The sequence below is a fragment of the Schistocerca cancellata genome, chromosome 4 (genome assembly GCF_023864275.1).
Source record: "Schistocerca cancellata isolate TAMUIC-IGC-003103 chromosome 4, iqSchCanc2.1, whole genome shotgun sequence".
Classification (NCBI taxonomy): domain Eukaryota; kingdom Metazoa; phylum Arthropoda; class Insecta; order Orthoptera; family Acrididae; genus Schistocerca; species Schistocerca cancellata.
The window spans coordinates 724,493,751-724,515,917 of NC_064629.1; the positions used below are offsets into that span (position 1 = coordinate 724,493,751).

General features: G+C 42.4%; 1 protein-coding gene across 1 annotated transcript in view; it reads right to left on the reverse strand.

Annotated features, from left to right (window-relative positions):
• Positions 1 to 22,167, reverse strand: part of LOC126183787 (SET and MYND domain-containing protein 4-like) — a 187,201-nt gene that overhangs the window by 55,654 nt on the left and 109,380 nt on the right. Inside the window, exon 6 of the mRNA XM_049926026.1 lies at positions 8,209 to 8,378. Coding sequence (XP_049781983.1) covers positions 8,209 to 8,378 — 170 coding nt within the window. The remainder of the gene's footprint in view (positions 1 to 8,208; positions 8,379 to 22,167) is intronic.

A 22,167-nucleotide genomic window follows, 5' to 3' on the forward strand; every position in this document is an offset into this window, starting at 1 on the left:
AGATTCACCACAAGGTGGGGGACTCACAGGTATCTATTGTCTATTGAGGCCTAAGCACTGTAGTGTGCGAGTGAGACAGACGAGAACCTACGTCATAGGGAAACCCAGTAGAAGGGTTTTGTGGCCGAGGAGACGTAGCAGTGTTAAATATGGCGGACCTAAGATCGGCCATAAAGGGAAACATTTATGAAAACAGTAATTTTAATCTGCCATCCTCCATAAATTTTCATGGTGATCCCAATAAAACTTGAATGTTGATCATATGTATAATAGTTTAGGATTTACTGTTAAAGTGGAATTAACAAGTTTTGTAACAAAGACCTGCATGCTAAAATCTGAACGGTTTGGTCAATCTTAACGATGGACGTTTCATACAGAAGCGCATCATCAGAATGACAAACGTTGTAAATATCAACTCTGTAACTTTATTTATTTAAAAATGTAGTAAATTTAAATTATCAGTATTTTCAGCTAAGCATAAGATCATCATTTCCTCCACACAAAACACATTGAACGATGACAGCATGACACCTTATCGAATCCTTAGGTAATAGAATATTTGTTGTAAAGTTTAGTGCATAATAGTTACTTTTGTTATTTAATTATTTATCAGAAAGCAAATTGGTGCAAGGCTATTGGCCGTGACATTCAATGTTAAGAAGGAAATTGTATTGGTTTTATCTAAAATAATTTAACGCTTATTATGTAATGGGTGTTATTGTTACTTTACTTAGAACGTGAAAGTGGTCAAGCTTTGATTATTAAAATTTGTTAAAATGTAAAGTAATGCAGAATAAGCTGTAGCCAATCAGTTGGACGGCTTCAGGAAAGGGAACTGCGCTAGTCAGTTGAGCGAAGATGTTCGGCGCGCGGGAAACGCGGTCGGAGATGGGCAGAGGGCAGTTCTGGTCTAGACAAAAATGGTTCAAATGGCTCTGAGCACTATGGGACTTAACTTCTGAGGTCATCAGTCCCCTAGATCTTAGAACTACTTAAACCTAACTAACCTAAGGTCATCACACACATCCATGCCCGAGGCAGGATTCGAACCTGCGACCGTAGCGGTCGCGTGGTTCCAGACTGTAGTGCCTAGAACCGCACGGCCACCCCTGCCGGCGGTCTAGACACCAAAGAGTACAGTTCGACTGGTGACATCGAAGGGTACAGTGCTGGTGAAGATGCAGAAGCGGACGATCGGTCTTTAGGTAGCTAGGAAGTGATACGGCATAGGAAGTTTCGCGTTGTGTGATATCGCGGGACTTTGTCTCTGAGAGGTGAGCAACCGCGCGCCTGGTGTGAACTCTTAACTTTTCGCATAGTTAACGAGGTGGAATGTTGAACTTTTAATTCACGATGAGATTGTGAATGATCGAACTGTGTCAAATGGATATGTGTTCGAGTGTAACAGTAACTCTAAATACGACCACTTTCGCTATTAGTTTGCTTTATGAATAAACAATAATCTAAACAAAATCGCAACTTTGTTGCCTACATTATTTATGGATCGTTAATTTAGTCACCGATATTATTATACTGCTATTATATGTTATGTTAACTTTGTATTTCGCAAACATGCCATCAGCCAAATAATTTAACCAAATGGTCACAAGTGTCTAATTTAGGGCGTGTAATGCGACACGTGCCGTTCAACCCCTAGACGAGTCTGAGCCAAGACATTTCGACGAAGAGGAACCGCAGGTGAGCCCGAACATCTTTGGGATGTTAGCTTGTGAGTCACTTTACAGGAAACGTACACATGATTAGTTTCAAAAGTGTGGTTACATGCTAGTCAGTTACAAGCTTGAAATGAAATTTCGTCACCAGAGTGATATAATGTTGTGCAACACACAAGGGAAGCAATAACGAAAGCGTGAGAGACTAGATATGTACTGAAAGATACAACTAGTAACTAATCATTTTATTAACTTCTGACAAGTGTTTTAGCGAACACATTGAAGACTGAATGAAGTGTATTCGTTGGTGGTACAGCCTCTAGTAACACAAATAGTCTTCTGTATTTACAATTTTATCTGTTTTATAAGGAAACTTGTTACTTAGCTACATTTGCTGTGTGAGAATGAATACTAATCTTATGGATGTTAGTCACCTTTCAACATGTAATTACGGTATAGTACACGTATCGTGTTGACTACAACTGCTGCCCGTACACTACTGGCTTCTTCAGAATCAACGAAGTCGGCGACAACTATCTGGAAGAACGTTTTGTTTTATTTGCAGTGAGCGCGCAACTGTCAATCAAATAAGCCAGTAGCTACAGTCGAGATGGCGTAAGAAGCCACGTGATAGCTCGTAGCACTGTTGCAAGCTTTCAACTTCGAAAGACCACGGTTGAAAGTGAAAAATAGTAGCCGTCTAGAGAGCTGTGACAACACTGAGGCGTTGCCATACAGATGTTTACAAAATCACGTTACGTTATTGGTTGAGGTAGGCCGGCGAAGCTGTGCCGCCCAGCGCACTGCAACTGTCAGGGATCAACTTGTGACGACTCAGTGCTGGCAACTTGACTCTCTGCCACTGCCATCACTTACTCTCAAGGTTGCTTCATTTGAGCTGTAGGGTGCATTGCTGTACTTAGGCCGGTATTACACTATCAAATTTCTTTGTCCAATATCTTTGTCCAATATCTTTGTCAAAGATATTTGATAGTGTAATAGGGACTTTGTCAAATGTCGTCCAATATTTGATCAAATCTAGGGCCTCGCTGTATATTTGATCAAAGAAACCGCTTGTCTTCTGTTCACTGCAGTGTGACGTGTTACCACATGGAGCGCTAGCATCGCTGCAGCGTTGTGTCGTCTGTAGTGTTTTTATAAACATTGGCGGTAAATACAATTGATGTGTGCCGACAACTACAAAATTAATAGAGATGTATGAAGCTGGTGGGGAGCTTTACAACGTGAGGCACCCTGAATACAAAAATAGATTAAGGAGATTGGAGACCTGACCTGACCTGACCTGACCCGACCTAACCTAACCTAACCTAACATAACCCTCTCCTGTAGCAAGGAATCGGAGTGTTACAGTGAGACTGTCTTCTGAAGATGTAGCAGTTCTTAAGTGAATATTGTGCTTTGTGATATGAGGATACACTTCATTGAGCACATACAGAAATGTATGCTCATCCATTCTTAAGTAATTGGTGTATGACTTGACGTCTTCCACTGTAAGCTCACGTAACAAGTTTTGTTGAATGCTTTTATCGTGTCGTCGTAAAAACCACGGCTTCACCCAGATTAGATTACTTTTTCGTTCCATAGATCCGTGCTGAGGAGAGCCTCGTGGATGTGGAACATGTCGATTTTTTTTAAGCTGAAATAACAATACTAATAGTATGAATAAATACATCATTTGTTTCTATTAAAAATTTCGCCAATGGAGTAGAAGGAGTTAGCCAGTACTAAGTCTTTCAGGATCCTTTTAAACTGATCTTTACTTCTAACTAAATTTTTTATGTTTCCTGGCAAATTATTGAAGATGAGTGTTCCTGAGTAGTGGACCCCTTTTTGAACTAAAGTAAGTGCTTTTAAGTCCTTGTGCAGATCATTTTTGTTCCTAGTATTGTATGTATTAACTGAGTTGTTTGTTGGAAAAAGAGATGTATTATTTACGACAAATTTCATTAAGAAGTAAATATACTGAGAGGCAGTAGTTGGTATACCCAGTTCTTTGAAGAGGTTTCTGCAGGAGGTCCGTGAATTTACTCCACAAATAATACGTATTACACGCTTTTGGACCTTGAAAACTTGTTTGACTTCAAGATTTACCCCAAAATATTATCCCATATGACATTATGGAATGAAAGTATGCAAGCTTTTTCATTTTTATGTTGCCTATGTCTGCTAATATTCGAATTGCAAATACAGATTTGTTAAGGCCTTTCTGCAGTTCTGTGGTGTGCTCCTCCCAACTGAATTTATTATCAAGTTGTAATCCCAGGACTTTTAAGACTGTCAACCTCGTATGTCTGGTTCCATTTTTCCCCCACTTCTTTTCCGCATGTGCACACAATGCAATTGGAGTATGTAAAACTGCTGCGGTTAATAACAAGTTGTTGTCAGCCATCTTGAACTTTGACGAAAAATTTGATGACAGTGTAATACCCCCTCTAGCGCTACGTCAAAGATCTTTGTCAAATATATTGGACGGAATATTGGATCACATCTTTGATCAAATCTTTGACAAAGAAATTTGATAGTGTAATACCGGCCTTAGTCAAAGCGAGGAAAGATTACAGCACCTGCACAATGGAATGAACAGTCTAATGCGCACAGAATATGGACTGAGAGTAAACCAAAGAAAGACGAAAGTAATGAAGAGTAGCGTAGCGGAAATGAGACTAAAGCCTAGTTTACACGACTACACTGGGTTGCAGGCAACTGCGCTACCAGCCACTGCGCATGCGCGCCGTGCATTTGCGCAACTCGTCGATGACATTAGATTCTCGGGGTGTTCCTACTTTGGCGACACTAGCTGCATGAGTTTTGAGGTTATGTGTGTTCGTAGAATGTAGACAAACTGAAATATGAAGTGGGAAACGGAGAATAATGTTCGCTTTTTGTATACGTGTTTGTGGGATTTCAGTGATGCTGATTACAAAAATAAGCAACATATTGCTGCTCCTGAGACCTTCATGTGCGATCAGACCATAGATAGTTTGACGATATCTGAGCTGCAGGGCAAAATTTATTGAATTAGGAGCACATATACAACTGAATTAAGACAAATACAAGCAAATGTAATTCTAGCTGTAGAAATTCTCTTGTCTACAAGACTAAAATCCCATCGTTCAAGTTAGCCCACCTCTTTATTTTATTTATTTTTTTTTTTTTTACCGAATGTTGTTGACAGGAGGGAAGGCTACGTAAATCAAGAAGCTACATTCTTTATTCAATATTCTTCTATTTAAAACGTTGCAGCAGTGCTCCCCATTTACATATGTTTGAATTTTGAAACATTACCATCTTCAGGAGAGTAGTTTGGAAACCATTCTCTTCTTAAATGCGGTCTGCTTCGAACAATTACTGTTGTTTATGGTAATGATTATTACTGTTAATAATTATTGATGTTAATGAAAAAGCATCATCACCAACTAAAACGGCATCTTATAACATGCTGGGTGTTCCCGATTGTAATGCATGCAATGTGATACGTAATTTCTGTTCTGGCGATAGTGCTTCATGCATTACGATATCTTTATTCCTTGTCGCATAATTAACTCTATTTAGAAGAAACGTTAACTGTTCTGGTGACATTCTAAGATAATTAAAAGAACTTCTTGGGTCTTCCATTACAGATTATTTCAGCAAGGATGCTGAGCAACCGAGCTGACGTCTTTCCTTCATCCAGTCACGAATCGAAACACGTTTCTTATTTTTATCTTATGCAGCGATTCCACGCAACAAGCTTTAACTCCATCACAACTCGTGCGACGTGCAGCTGCCAAAACTTTCATTTCAGACACGACTCAGGAACCCACAAAACGACGAAACTGAAGTATATACTGGTTTCACCATGTCTACAGTCAAATATGTAACCATATGCGTGCAACTCATTCCACCCAACGAGTGGCGCAACCCAATGTCGTCGTATAAACTAGGCTTAACAATAAACTTAATATCCTAACTGGGGATCTCGTAGTAGACAAAGTGAAAGAATTCTTCTACATTGGAAGCAAAATACTGTATGACGGATGCGGCAAGCGCAACAGAAGAAGCAGACTAGTGCAGGCAAAGAGGGCTACTCTCGCTAAAAGAAATATACTAGGGTCATACACTTAATATAAAGCCGAAATTTCTAAGAATGTAAGCCTGGAGCACAGCAGTGTACTGAAGTGATTCATAGTTTTAGTATTGAAAATGAAGTAATTGTGTGACAGTACCAAGGTGAGTAACTCAATGAGCTCACAGATATGGCCACTGTTGTGTTATTTATATATGCACATCCATCACAGCCCATTTACTGTGCCTTGAAAGTATGCCAAAATATGTCCATAGTTGTAACATGTATTTATGTACATCTGGCCCTTGTCACTTACTTTTGTTCCAGTGTATGCCATAATATTTACGTAGTGTAACGCTTTATTTGTTTATCTTAATTTTAATCAATTCTCTTTCAATGTAAATAGTAAGTGAGGTAACATTAGCAATTTGTAAATTTCTACTGTCACATACATATGCATAATGAAATATCTCTGAGAGTGGAAGTCTTTGGCATTGTTATTGTTGTAATATCGCCATCTTTGTATATATACCTCCATGTGATGAAACTTCTTAGTGTGTGAGTGGTGCCTTACATTATGTGCATCTACATACACAAAAAAGTGCATTGTACAGTCTTCACTGCTGCAAGACGATGAGCAACCTGAACTGGGACATAATGACGCGGATTCTTCATCGTAAGTAACCGATACATCTTCTCTTTAATAATAATAACTTTTTACATAACTTAAAATCGTTGTGAGGCACAGTTACAGTTAAAAAGGACGTTGTCTTACATCTTGTTTTGGCTGTAGGGCACCACCACCCCAAGGAAATTTCGTCAGGTGGGGAAACAAAAGGCGAAATATAATGTAAAACGTGAACTAACCGACTGAAGATTAACCTGGCGGTTCGAAACCGGGAACGGAGCATTGTAAAAAGTGGCTGGTTGCTGTAATCTTCTGTGTGAGAGTCAACCTATATTGAACTACCCTTGTTGTTGTGTGTCTCCTAAACAATAATTCCAGAACTGTAGGTAGGTTACTACACTGCACAACAGAATTAAACCTGTAATTATTTCCCATTGCGTTGTAAGAGTTTCAAATATGGCTCAAAGGTGTCTACAACCTTCCTCTGCAACGATGAAAAAGTGTGGCACCCTGCGATGTCACCTTCGGGCTTGGCAACACTTCTATCAGCAAGATGTCAACACATGCAAAAAAAAAAAAAAAAAAAAAAAAAAAAAAAAAAAAAATAGAGCTCAAAGTTGAAGTGAGGTGTAATGTGGATTAATATAACCACATTGGCACAGAGAAAACACGTGTCTGAATCCTGGCTGCCTGCTAGTAGGTATGCCAGAATGGAGGTGTGTTAAATGATTGCCTACCTGTAGGCGCCTAGGACTGTTGTCACAAGTTTTCTCTGTACAGGTACATTTTTAGAGTGCTCAACAAACGTGGGTGGGTGGCACTGAGGGTATCGCCGAAGTGGGTGGCCTTATAGGGACCCTTTGCCGTTTTATTCACGTAACTGTCAATGTAGCACCCTTCTGTGAACACGCTGCATGAAGGCAGAAAACAGGAGGGCTGAAAAAGCGTAAGCGCTCTTTGCTCCTTTGGATAACGTTCAAATTGCGTCAACATTTTTGAACGGTTCATGCTGGTTCCACTCTGCACACCAGAGCAAAAATTGCGGTCGCACTGCACTTCAAAGAGATGCGAGCACATTCAGTGGGGGTTCTGGCCCACGACGTGTTTTGGAGAAATGTTGAAGCATCCATGGGGGTCAACAGTGTCAGATTTTTAAGAACGCCTCACGGGAAGTGGTAGTTTCATTGATGCACTTTATGCCAGCCCCTGAGGCCTTTTCGAGTGTAGTGTGTCTGAAGCGTTTTCCTCGGTCACACGTAAGAACACCGTGTGATTTTAACGTTGGGTCTCGCTTTTCTAACCTCCGTCGCATAGGCGTCAAAAGAAGGAGTGAAATTGCGAAATACGGGGTGCGACGATCTTCCAGTTGTGTGTCACGTCCACGGTAGCGTTGAGCACAATGGTGGTGAAATTTGGCGCCAATGAGACATCATTAACCACCTTCCACCTCACATGAACTTCTGAATTTTGGCCTTTTTTTGCATGTTTCGGCACCTTGCTTCTGAACTGCCACCGTGCTCAAGGGTGGCGTTGTAGGGCGCTAGGCGCCTCACTTTTGCACCATTGCAGAGGAACGTTGTAGGCACCTTTTACCCAAGTTTTAAACTTACACATCGCAATGGGAAAGAACTACCGGATTTCGAAAAAGTGATCCTTTAATTATGTAGCACGGTGTAGATTTAGAGCACTGGCCGATAGGATGCTGTTTCAGGTTCCACAATGACTGGTCACTGTTTTCTTTACCACATTAGGAGGGTTAGGATAATTTTTCCTTCTGGTAATAGCTACTGAACCAATGAAACGTGAAATGTGAATCTAGTGCTGTGAAGATTTGCAAGTACCTATAGTCCGTGTCGCAGGCCCGGTCTTCGGCGAACACGGTCCGCAGCGCCAGCAGCGCCGCACAGCCGAGCAGCGGCGACTCTAGGAAGCTGCGCAGCCCCAGGACGCACTCGCGGCGGTGATAGGCGTCGAGCGCCTGGCGGCGGCACCACGCGCTGCAGAACAGCGCCTGCATCACGCGACCACAACTGCTTGTTAACCCTTTCGTGGTTGATGGGTCATATATGTCCCACTAACTTTGAGCGCCAGTTCGAGTGTCGGGATATATGTTACCCAGCTCTGCACGGTGCTGCCATCTAGGGACGACTGTACTGAACCTAAGAAAAAAATCGGGACTGCACTGCAAAGGCAATAGAGAAGCGGTGACTACTTTTGTTGACTGGCGTGTATATATGGCCGCTGCAATGCCACTTATTTGTGTCATTATTCAGTTTTCATCATTTCTCACTTTCCAGCGATGCTGAAGTAAGTAATACATCTTATTATTAACTTAATAATCATTTTTAGTACAAATACAGTGTGGAATGTACTTCTCAGCGACTGTACTATCTTATAATCGAAATAAAATTAGTAGGACACATGTGTCCCAGCAGACATTATTTGTAAAGATTAGCAAGACAGCCGGCCGCGGTGGCCGTGCGGTTCTGGCGCTGCAGTCCGGAACCGCGGGACTGCTACGGTCGCAGGTTCGAATCCTGCCTCGGGCATGGGTGTGTGTGATGTCCTTAGGTTAGTTAGGTTTAAGTAGTTCTAAGTTCTAGGGGACTTATGACCTAAGATGTTGAGTCCCATAGTGCTCAGAGCCATTTGAACCATTAGCAAGACAATTGATTAATGGGTATTCATCCAGGAAAAAGACGGGATCAATGCCCACTTTCTTCCCAGCAAAGAGAGGAGTCACTAGTGTGCCAGATGACGTCCGGCTCGTGAACGTAGGCAGACATGTACCGAAAGACAGTGGCACTAGGAAGCGATGCAGATTCTGCAGCACAAACTCTAAAGAGAAGAGAACAAAAGTTGTTTGCACTGCTTGTGGTGTACCACTCTGCGCCACACCATGTTTCTCCAAGTTTCATGGCTTGTAAAGTTTTGTAAGTATTGATCATGTGTCATGAAAACCGAAATGTAATGAATATTTTTTACACTGGCTCTACACAAATAAAAAGATTACATGTATGTATAATTTGTAGTTATTTTATTCTCTGCAAAATCCTGTTTATGGCTAAAAAAATAAAATTACAAAATCAGTCAGTCAGCAGAAAAGGTATCTTGCGTTGGTTCATGGGACATGTGTGTCTCACTTCCTGTGGTGAAAAAATGGAGAACTTAAAAAATATTTTGGTGGTGAAAATATAATAATGGGACTGAAAAGAAACTGTTATCGCCTTAATATTTTAAAAATCTGTAAAAAATGAATTTTATCCATGAACGGGTTAAAAGTAGAGTATTTTTTTTTTTTTTTTTGGTAAATTAAAGTACTAGTGACGGCGCTGGTAGCACCTATTGGCAAACACGAAGCAGTCAACAAGGCCTATACAAGCTGCATCCAAACTTCACTATTATAACAGCCGAGTTGATTGCCAGTTTGGAAGCTGTGCAGACATAATAGTAGAATGTCTGATGGTACGTCAGCCCTACAACTGACTAAAAACCATCATGATACACTGCTGGTCATTAAAATTGCTACACCACGAAGATGAGGTGCTACAGACGCCAAATTTAACCGACAGGAAGAAGATGCTGTGACAATGCAAATGATTAACTTTTCAGAGCATTCACACAAGGTTGGCACCGTTGGCGACACCTACAACGTGCTGACATGAGGAAAGTTTCCAACCGATTTCTCATACACAAACAGCAGTTGACCGGCGTTGCCTGGTGAAACGTTGTTGTGATGCCTCGTGTAAGGAGGAGAAATGCGTACCATCACGTTTCCGACTTCGATAAACGTCGGATTGTAGCCTGTCGGGATTGCGGTTTATCGTATCGCGACATTGCTGCTCGCGTTGGTCGAGATCCAATGACTGTTAGCAGAATATGGAATCGGTGGGTTCACGAGGGTAATACGGAACGCCGTGCTGGATCCCAACGGCCTCGTATCACTAGCAGTCGAGATGACAGGCATCTTATCCGCATGGCTGTAACGGATCGTGCAGCCACGTCTCGATCCCTGAGTCAAGAGATGGGGACGTTTGCAAGACAACAACCATCTGCACGAACAGTTCGACGACGTGTGCAGCAGCATAGACTATCAGCTCGGAGACCATGGCTGCGGTTACCCTTGACGCTGCATTACAGACAGGAGCGCCTGCGATGATGTACTCAACGACGAACCTGGGTGCACGAATGGCAATATGTCATTTTTTTCGGATGAATCCAGGTTCTGTTTACAGCATCATGATGGTCGCATCCGTATTTGGTGACATCGCGGTGAACGCACATTGGAAGCGCGTATTCTTCATCGCCATACAGGCGTATCACTCGGCGTGATGGTATGGGGTGCCATTGGTTACACGTCTGGGTCACCTCTTGTTCACATTGACGGCACTTTGAACGGTGGAAGTTACATTTCAGATGTGTTACGACCCGTGGCTCTACCCTTCATTCGATCCCTGCGAAACCCTACATTTCAGCAGGATGATGCACGACCGCATGTTGCAGGTCCTGTACTGGCCTTTCTGGATACAGAAAATGTTCGACTGCTGCCCTGGTCAGCACATTCTCCAGATCTCTCACCAATTGAAAACATCTGGTCAATGGTGGCGGAGCATCTGGCTCGTCACAATACGCCAGTCACTACTCTTGATGAACTGTGGTATCGTGTTGAAGCTGCATGGGCAGCTGTACCTGTACTCGCCATCCACGCTCTGTTTGACTCAATGCCCAAGCATATCAAGGCCGGTATTACGGCCAGAGGTGGTTGTTCTGGGTACTGATTTCTCAGGATCTATGCACCCAAATTGCGTGAAAATGTAACCACATGTGAGTTCTAGTATAATATATTTGTCCAATGAATACCCGTTTATCATCTGCATTTCTTCTTGGTGTAGTAATTTTAATGGTCAGTAGTGTAGTTGTACTAACCCCAAGTTGCAGCAATTATCGACATTATGTTTTGGGTGCAGCGGAACTATCGCAACATCGTGATGGTATGGATGAAAGGCCACTCTGGGATACCTGGGGATGAACAAGAAGATGTCCTAGAAATGCAAGCATCTCTACATGGAGCTATTAAATGTGATAAACTCCATCTCACAAATATGATACCCATCTCAGAAAGCGATTGAGGAATGGTCGAGGACATCTAAAATCAGTCACTATGCATTAATCCCTTCCACGATTCCAAGAGTACCATGGTATAAATAGACATAACCATCGAGGAGCTTCACGCCAGTTACAGCACGGCTGAAATTAATCACTGGAAGTTCAACAAATACCTCTGTCGGCTCAACTTATGTGCACCTCTTTATGTACTTGCGGAGATGAAGAAGGCCCAATCCATATAGTCCTACAACGTCCTCAAAACATGTATCACATAGACGTCCTTGAAAGTAATCTTCGGGATGTTGGTCATCAGTTCCCAAACAGCTTCCAAACCTTGTTAGCATCCAACGATGTAGCAGCCTGCACAAAATCAGTTCTCTATCCGCAGCTTTTGAAACAGTTCTTGCAGGCCATACAAAAGAACATTTTTGAGTTAATTTAGATACATACTCTTAATATGGATTGAACTGTGAATATCCCAAACGTGTACCAACGGCGATTTATCATTTCTCACTGTGTTACCACAGGGAGATTTTTATAGCATGCAACCTCTGTGTTTGTTCTGTGCATTATCGTCTTGTTTACTCGTTTCAGTGTACTGTGGATGTAAAATTTGTTTTGTGTCGGAAGGTGTCCTTTGTGAAGCCTATGTAACTTCGTACCAGGATATGACAAACTAATGTATACTCTGAATTGTCAAAACAAACTGTAGTGTAACATCTCCAGCGTTAACGTAGCTGTATGGGAGCATTACGAAAGCCAATAATTGAAAAAAAAAAACTAAAGTATTTTACCTGGCACGGTCCTGAGGTGTGGAATGCTACGGCACGACTTATGAGAGCATATTGAAAAGTAATGCCTCCGAATTTCTCGTGTGAAAACTCTTAAAGCTTTTTTAAATAAAACAGACGTCATAAAAAGTCTGCACCTTTCTACATCTACATGTACATCTACACCTACATGGATACTATGCATATCACATTTAAATGCCTGATACAGGATTCATCGAACCTCCTTCGCAATAATTCTCTGTTATTCCAATCTCGTATACCGCGCGGAGAAAACGAACACCTATATATTTCCATGCGGGCTCTGATTTCCCTTGTGTTATATGATGATCGTTTCTTCTTATGACGGCCAGTGTCAACAAATTATTTTCGGATTCGGTGGAGAAAGTTTGGGATTGAAATTTCGTGAGAAGATGGCGCCGCAACGAAAAACGCCCTTGTTTTAATGATGTCCACCCCAAATTCTGTATCATTTCAGTGACACTCTCTCCCCTATTTCTCGATAATGCAAAACGTGGTGCCCTTCTTTGAATTGTTTCGATGCACTTCGTCAATCCTATCTGGTAAGGATTCCACACCGCGCAGCAGTATTCTAAAAGAGGACGGACAAGCGTAGTGTAGGCAGTCTCATTAGTAGATCTGTTACATTTTCTGTATGTCCTGCCAGTAAAACGAAGTCTTTGGTTAGCCTTCCCCACAACATTCTCTATGTGTTCCTTCCAATTTAAGTTGTTCGTAATTGTAATTCCTAAGTATTTAGTTGAATTTATGGCCTTTAGATTTGACTGATTTATCGTGTAACTGAAGTTTAATGAATTAATTTTAGCACTCATGTGGATGACATCACACTCTTCGTTATCTGCGGTCAATTGCCAATTTTTGCACCATACAGATATATTTTCTAAATTGTTTTGTAATTTGTTTTGTACTTCTGGTGAATTTACTAGGCGATAAAGGGCAGCATCATCTGTAAACAACCTAAGATGGCTACTCAGATTGCTCCTAAATCCTTTTTATAGACAATGAACAGCAAAGGACCTATATCACTACCTTGGGAAACGCCAGAAATCACATCTGTTTTAACTCGATGACTTTCCGTCAATTACTACGAACTGTGACCTCTCTGACAGGGAAACACGAATCCAATCACATAACTGAGACGATAGTTCATAAGAACGCAATTTCGCTACAAACCGCTTCTGTGTACAATGTCAAAAGCCTTCTGGAAATCTATAAATACGGAATAAATTTGAAATCTCTTGTCAACAGCACTCAACACTTCATGTGAATAAAGAGCTAGTTGTGTTGCACAAAAACGAGGTTTTCTAAATCCGTGTTGACAGTGTGTCCGGTGCGGCCGAGCGGTTCTAATGGCTCTGAGCACTATGGGACTTAACATCGATGGTCATCAGTCCCCTAGAACTTAGAACTACTTAAACCTAACTAACCTAAGGACAGCACACAACACCCAGTCATCACGAGGCAGAGAAAATCCCTGACCCCGCCGGGAATCGAACCCGGGAACCCGGGCGCGGGAAGCGAGAACGCTACCGGACGACCACGAGCTGCGGACCGAGCGGTTCTAGGCGCTTCAGTCTGGAACTGCGCGACCGCTACGGTCGCAGGTTCGAATTCTGCCTCGGGCATGTAGGTGTGTGATAACCTTAGGTTAGTTAGGTTTAAGTAGTTCTAAGTTCTAGGGTACTGATGACCTCAGATGTTAAGTCCCATAGTGCTTACAAGGGAACCTCCCCATCGCACCCCCCTCGGATTTAGTTATAAGTTGGTACAGTGGATAGGCCTTGAAAAACTGGATCCAGATCAATCGAGAAAACAGGAAGAAGTTGTGTGGAACTATGAAAAAATAAGCAAAATATGCAAACTGAGTAGTCAATGGGCAACATATGCAACATCAAGGAGAATAACAGCTCAAGAGCGCCGTGGTCCCGTGGTTAGCGTGAGCGGCGGTGGAACGAGAAGTCCTTGGTTCAAGTCGTCCATCGACTGAAAAGTTTAATTTTTTTAATTTTCAGACAATTATTATCTGTCCGTCCGTCCGATGCAAGGTAACTGCGCCGTAGTATGGGGACGCCACACCTAAACAAACATCGAAACACACGACGTCAGTCGACTACAGCGCACGGAAGAGAGAGTATTCATGCTAATGAGGCTCTCTGGCTGACAGTTGACTGTTCACTACTTTGGACGAGAGTGCATTAAATACGTGAAATGTATTCCGTGGGCAATATGAATCCAGCAAATGTAGCTCGGGCCTTCAATAAAAATCGCACGGTTTTGCGGTGCGGTTGCAAAACACAGGCGCTAAACTTATTACAGTGAACATAGACGTCAGTGAACGAACGGACAGATCATAACTCTGCGAAAATAAAGAAAGTAAAATTTTCAATCGAGGGAGACTTGAACCAAGGACCTGTAGTTACACAGCGGGTCACGCTGACCACGGGACCACGGCACTCTTACGCTCCTAGAGTCCTTGGCGTTGCTTATCTTGCACATGGACTACTAAGTTTGTATATTTTGCTTACTTTTTTCATAGTACCACACAACTTCTTCTTGTTTTCTCGATTGATCTGTGTTCAGTTTTTCAAGGCCTATCCACTGTGCCAACTTTTAACTAAATCTGAGGGGGGTGCGATGGGGAGGTTCCCTTGTTAGAGTCATTTGAACCATTTGACTGTGTGTCAATAGACCGTTCTCTTCGATATAATTCATAATGTTTGAACACATTATATGTTCCAAAATCCTGGTGCATATCGACGTTAATGAGATGGCCCTGTAATTTAGTGAATTGCTCTTACTACCTTTCTTGAATATTGTGTGACCTGTGCAACTTCTCAGTCTTTGGGTACGGACCTTTCGTCGAGCGAACGGTTGTGTACGATTGTTAAGTATGGAGCTATTGTATCAGCATACTCTGAAAGAGACGTAACTGGTATACAGTCTGGACCGAAGACTTGCTTTTGTTAAGTGATTTAAGTTGCTTCACTACTCCGAGGATATCTATTTCTACGTTACATATGTTTGCAGATGTTCTTGATTCGAATTCTGGAATATTTAATTCGTCTTCTTTGGTGAAGGAATGTTGTAAGGCTGTGTTTAGTAACTGTGCAAAAAAGGGCAGCTCGTTTTGTATTATCACGTAATAGGGGAGAGAGTGTGGCAGATATGATACGCGAGTTGGGATGGAAGTCATTAAAGCAAAGACATTTTTCGTCGCGGCGAGATCTATTTACGAAATTTCAGTCACCAACTTTCTCTTCCGAATGCGAAAATATTTTGTTGAGCCCAACCTACATAGGTAGGAATGATCATCAAAATAAAATAAGAGAAATCAGAGCTCGAACAGAAAGGTTTAGGTGTTCGTTTTTCCCGCGCGCTGTTCGGGAGTGGAATGGTAGAGAGATAGTATGATTGTGGTTCGACGAACTCTCTGCCAAGCACTTAAATGTGAATTGCAGAGTAGTCATGTAGATGTAGATGTAGATGCCTTGGCAGCACTGTCGTCGATAGTATTCCCATTGCTATCGCGCAGAAAAGGCTTTGATTTTGTCTTGCTGCTAGCATACTTCACATACGACCAGAATCTCTCTGGGTTTTCTGGATTTTCTTTATTCTTCATGTTTACATATTTATTTTTCCACACAGTCACCCTGGTGACGATAGACATTTCTCCCAACAAGAGACCAGCTTGTTTATGCCATCACTGAAGAATGTTAGACTTTGCTGACTGAGCCACAACCTCACCTATGCTCGCACCGCTTCTTCACTAACAAAGTGAAGTCCTCGATGATGTTGCTTAAGTTTTGGAAGTGAAAAGCGGGTGGGGCCAACTCAGGACTGTATGGAGGATAATCGAAGACAGTGAACCCAAGGCGTCGGATTGTTGCAGATGTCGCAACGCCCGTGTGTGGTCTGGCATTGTCATGCTGAAGAAAGTGTGCTCTGTGTGTGGTCGAACTCTTCGAATTCGAAACTCGACTAGAGCAAGCTGGTTCTCGCGCACCGATATAGTTACGCTACAGACCGCCATATTACACTCTGGCGCTGCAGTCCGGATCCGCGGGACTGCTACGGTCGCAGGTTCGAATCCTGCCTCGGGCATGGGTGTGTGTGATGTCCTTAGGTTAGTTAGGTTTAAGTAGTTCTAAGTTATAGGGGACTTATGACCACAGCAGTTGAGTCCCATAGTGCTCCGAGCCATTTGGAGCCAGCCGCGCGGAGTGGGCATGCGGTTTGAGGCGCCATGTCACAGACTGCGCGGCCCCTCCCGCCGGAGGTTCGCGTCCTCGCTCGGGCATGGGTGTAGGTGTTTTTCTTACTATAAGTTAGTTTAATGATGTTCAGTCCCAATGGGGCACTGTTAAATGGGGCGTTCCCCAAGGATCGGTGCTGGGGCCACTGCTGTTTCTTATTTATATAAATGATATGCCTTCTAGTATTACAGGTGATTCAAAAATATTTCTGTTTGCTGATGACACCAGCTTGGTAGTGAAGGATCTTGTGTGTAATACTGAAACATTATCAAATAATGTAGTTCATGAAATAAGTCCGTGGCTTGTGGAAAATAATTTGATGCTAAATCACAGTAAGACTCAGTTTTTACAGTTTCTAACTCACAATTCAACGAGAACTGATATTTTAATCAGACAGAATGGGCATGTTATAAGCGAGACGGAACAGTTCAAGTTCCTAGGCGTACGGATAGATAGTAAGCTGTTGTGGAAAGCCCATGTTCAGGATCTTGTTCAGAAACTAAATGCCGCTTTATTTACCATTAGAACAGTATCTAAAATAAGTGACATTTCAACACGAAAAGTAGTCTACTTCGCATATTTTCATACGCTTATGTCATATGGTATTATTTTTTGGGGTAATTCTTCTGATTCAAGAAGGGTATTTCTGGCTCAAAAACGGGCTGTTCGAGCTATGTGTGGTGTAAGTTCTAGAACTTCTTGTCGACCCCTATTCAATAGTCTGGGAATTCTGACATTGCCCTCACAGTATATATTTTCTTTAATGTCGTTTGCTGTTAGCAATATTAGTTTATTCCCAAGAGTTAGCAGCTTTCACTCAGTTAATACTAGGCAGAAATCAAATCTGCATATGGAATGCACTTCCTTGACTCTTGTGCAGAAAGGAGTGCAGTATTCTGCTGCATCCATTTTCAATAAGCTACCACAAGAACTGAAAAATCTTAGCAGTAGCCCAAACGCTTTTAAGTCTAAACTGAAGAGTTTCCTCATGGCTCACTCCTTCTATTCTGTCGAGGAGCTCCTGGAAGAGCTAAAAAATTAAGCAAATTCCAGTGTTACATTCTTGATTTTCTTTATTTAAACTAATGACGTGTCGCCTGAATATGTTTCTTATATTTCATTTTATCTGTTTCTACAATCATGTTATAATTTCATGTATTGACTCGTTCCATGACCATGGAGACTTCTCCTTAATGTGGTCCCACGGAACAATAAATAAATAAATAAAAAATAAATAAATTAAGTAGTGTGTAAGTCTAGGGACCAATGACATCAGCAGTTTGGTCCCTTAAAAAAAAAATCGGAGCCCTCTAGCAGCAGAGAGCTGCAAATATGTAGATATGAAGAATAGAGATGTAGAATGTTAATAACGTTTATCTTATTTAAAAAATTTAAGAGTTTATATTGGCCGTTGTTTGGGGGACCTACAATGTCTTGTCACGTTATGATGATCTCCTAAATGTGATGCCCATATCGTAGTTTCTAGCCGGTTGCCACTGATCGTTTCCGGACCGCGCCTGTGTGCTGCTCCAGTGGCTATTGTCTACGAAAGGAGGGAATTCTGGGGGGCACTTTCTTCAGCCTGCAGTTGACGAGCCGTCTTTCCCTAATCCTCCTAAATTGGTTGTGGTCTTGGCATACGAGTGTGGATCAAGATCTGGTGATTCTCCCCACGACGGTCAGTGTTTTGCAACACTCGCAGAGAAACTTCTGAAAGTACCTCATGCTAAGCAACATCTTACAGAAGCTCTGTTAACAGAATTACGAAGTGGTTCGCTTCGTGAGCTTTCCGACTGCGGTGTTTCCGACCCTTTTAGGGTCCCGCAGGTATCGTGGGACTTCCGAACAAGGAGTTTGGTACTGTAGGTTCTCCGACCAGAGCCTCGCTCCGAAGTAGACTGTTACTGTCACTCAGACAAGCCCTCGCCAACGGCCTTCGTTTCCGTAAAGTTTGGTACGCCTAAGCTGTGAGTAATGGAAATTATAACAAGAACGAAAGGGAAGCCGCATCTTCTCAGGGACGGCCATCGCTTCCGGATGCATAGAAAATGTGATGCATAACGAACTGGTTGGGCGTGAATTCCGAACGGAATAGCTGCTGATGCCGTTTAAAAATTGCGAATGGGAGAATCATGGCTGAACATTCTTACCCACCTGATGAACCAAATATGCAGATTAAGGCACAAATGCATGACTACGGTAGAAGAGTCCGCAATATACAGTGCCTGTTTCCCACATTTTTAAAGAAGAATTTTAACTTTTGAAAGATAAAAATTAATGGTTTAGATTTAGCCGCAAATATCCCAGATGATGAGAAGTCATAGACCTCACCGTGTAAAGCAAGGGGGGTTCAATGGTTCAAAATGATTCAAATGGCTCTGAGTACTATGGGACTCAACATCTGAGGTCGTCAGTCTCCTAGACTTAGAACTACTTAAACCTAACTATCCTAAGGACATCACACACATTCATGCCCAAGGCAGGATTCGAACCTGGCGACCGTAGCAGCAGCGCGGTTCCGGATTGAAGCGCCTAGAGCAGTTCGGCTAAAATGGTCGGCAAAGCAAGGAGGGAAGCTACTGGGACGACCCAGATTCCTAGCGCTAGTTCGGAGATTCAACGGAGCAATGACGTTTTGAAATTAATTGCAGGTTATAGTTTTTTGAAAATAGATGATGAGTCTGTTACCGACAAAAACATCCTGATATTTAGTTGGGAAGAAGCAGAGAAAATCAAGTCAAAATACATATGGAAGACTTTTTTTCTGTACTGAAAACACTGCAGTGCTAGACTTTGAAATGGCTACAGTTAAAGCTATGACAGTCATGTTCCACGGAACATCACTTTCCGATTGCAATTTCCATTTCAACCGAGGTCTGTGGAAGAAAATACAGTAATTGGGACTACCGCAGGAGTACAGACACAGAGAAGAAGTTCGATTTTTTGCCTCATGTGTGGTGCAGTGGCACATATTTCACCAAACAGTGTTGATGCAGAGTGGGTTGTAATAATGGAGGAAATGTTTAGTAGGGCGAAGGTCATGAAATTATCAGACTATACAGCTCAATCAGTGGGCGAGAAATCCTAGTATGACAATTGAAATGTGGAATGTTTTTAATCAGCGGCACAGGATCACTGATACATCGAAGGTTGGCAAAGGAAACTAAACTCCTCAATACATCAAAAACATCTGAACGAATACTTTCTGATAAATAAGCTGGAGGAGGAAACAGCAAATGCTAAATTTTAAATTAAGAAGGTTCCATTGGCCTGCCGCTTCGAAAAAGAAGAAAAAATAAAATTGCTATCCCAGAATCGAAACCGGTTGAAGGTTGCCCATCTAACGGCTTCCAGGGGCAACAAAAATTTGATTTTCCATATTTCCCGTAATTGATGACCAAATTTAAAAATTCAAAAGGTTGTCATAATCTACTCAATAAGAGGTATAATCTTATGTTAAAAGTTCAACACAGTAACACAAGTGTGTGAAGTCTTATGGGACTTAACTGCTAAGGTCATCAGTCCCTGAGCTTACACACTACTTAAGCTAAATTATCCTAAGGACAAACACACACACTTATGCCCGAGGGAGGACTCGAACTTCCGCCGGGATCAGCCGCTCAGTCCATGACTGCAGCGCCTTAGTAACACAAGTACTACAGTTAGAAACTGTGTGTTTGTCTAGTGGTAGCGTAACTGACGGTGCGCAAATACCAGGACTACATTCACCCAGCATTTGAGAATGAGAACACTTAGAGATTTCCAACAAATTTTACACATAATTTCGAACCTTTACGAAACTTCTTCACGCTGTCACACCCCACAAAATGTTAAAAGGAAGAAAGTTTATCGCTTATTATATTTTCGTTATTTATGCAGTCAGTCTTCACTAACAGGCATGACGTTTTAATTGTATTACACCTTTACTAATGATTCTATTCGCAACACAATTTCCAGGCAGTATCCACAAATACTACTGAGTGTACCTGCAAAATTTTATCTTTGTACGACACATAGTTCAGGAGATATGGCGTCATAAACATTGAGGTACGTGAAAAACTAGTATTTGCTTGAAATGGAGCGCAAATTACCCAGACTATATTCATCAAGTATTTCATATTAAGAGCACTTAGCAACTTCCAACAAACTTGAACCATAGTTTCAAACCTGAGCCGGCCGCGGTGGTCTAGCGGTTCTGGCGCTGCAGTCCGGAACCGCGCGACTGCTACGGTCGCAGGTTCGAATCCTGCCTCGGACATGGATGTGTGTGATGTCCTTAGGTTAGTTAGGTTTAAGTAGTTCTAAGTTCTAGGGGACTTATGACCTAAGATGTTGAGTCCCATAGTGCTCAGAGCCATTTGAACCATTTGAAGTTTCAAACCTTTACACCAGTGTAGTGAAGCGGTCCAAGAAATTCGAAGACGGTTGTTTGTGCTGAAAGAACAATTGGCACTGGTATCACCTATCTTGGTATGCTGCAACTGTAGCTTACGCCACAGCTTCAAACTGAAAGCAGGTTTTCAAAAATGGTCAAATGTGTGTGAAATCTTATGGGACTTAACTGCTATGGTCATCAGTCCCTAAGCTTACACACTACTTAACCTAAATTATCTTGAGGACAAACATACACACCCATGCCCGAGGAAGGACTCGAACCTCCGCCGGGACCAGCCGCACAGTCCATGACTGCAGCGCCTTAGACCGGCAGGTTTTCATCCTGCAACAATATGGCGCCCCTCCACATTTCCATAATTGTGTACGTGATTAACTGGACCCACGCGCCTTAGCACGCCGCGTCTGTGATTCGGTGAGAGCGCCGGCCCCGGATCAAATTCACCCGGAGGATTAACGAAGAGGGTACGTGTGCTGTTCAGCTTGAATGAAGTTTTTTAATTGCTTTGGTTTCCCACACCTAACTAGGAGAATACCGGACTGGTACCTACGTTCCGCGTCAGTTGCGCGATTCGCAAACGTTTCGAAGTCTCACACTTTCACATGGGATCACACCAGAGGCAGACAGATGGGGGGCACAAATTCCATTTCAGGGGAGAAGGAGTGGCGGCCACCCGCTGCTACTAATATTGCCAAAACCAGATTAACAAAGCGACCCTGAGAAGACACGGGAGAAGGCCAGGAAAAAACAAGAAGTGTAAGAAACTACCTGAATGAGACGTTGCAACGTAGCTGGATAAGTCGTGTTGCGTCGTTGACCTGGCACCACTTGAGTAGCAGCCGTGGTCTCTGGACTTAACACATTGCGAATTTTCTTGTAGGGTTACACCAAGGATAGCGTTATGTGCCACCTCATCCATATACAGGATGGTCCATTGATCGTGACCGGGCCAAATATCTCACGAAATAAGCGTCAAACGAAAAAAATACAAAGAACGAAACTTGTCTAGCTTGAAGGGGGAAACCAGAAGGCGCTATGGTTGGCCCGCTAGATGGCGCTGCCATAGGTCAAACGGATATCAACTGCGTTTTTAAAAATAGGAATCCTCATTTTTATTACATATTCGTGTAGTACGTAAAGAAAGATGAATGTTTTAGTTGGACCACTTTTTTCGCTTTGTGATAGATGGCGCTGTAATCGTCACAAACGTATAAGTATCACGTAACATTCCGCCAGTGC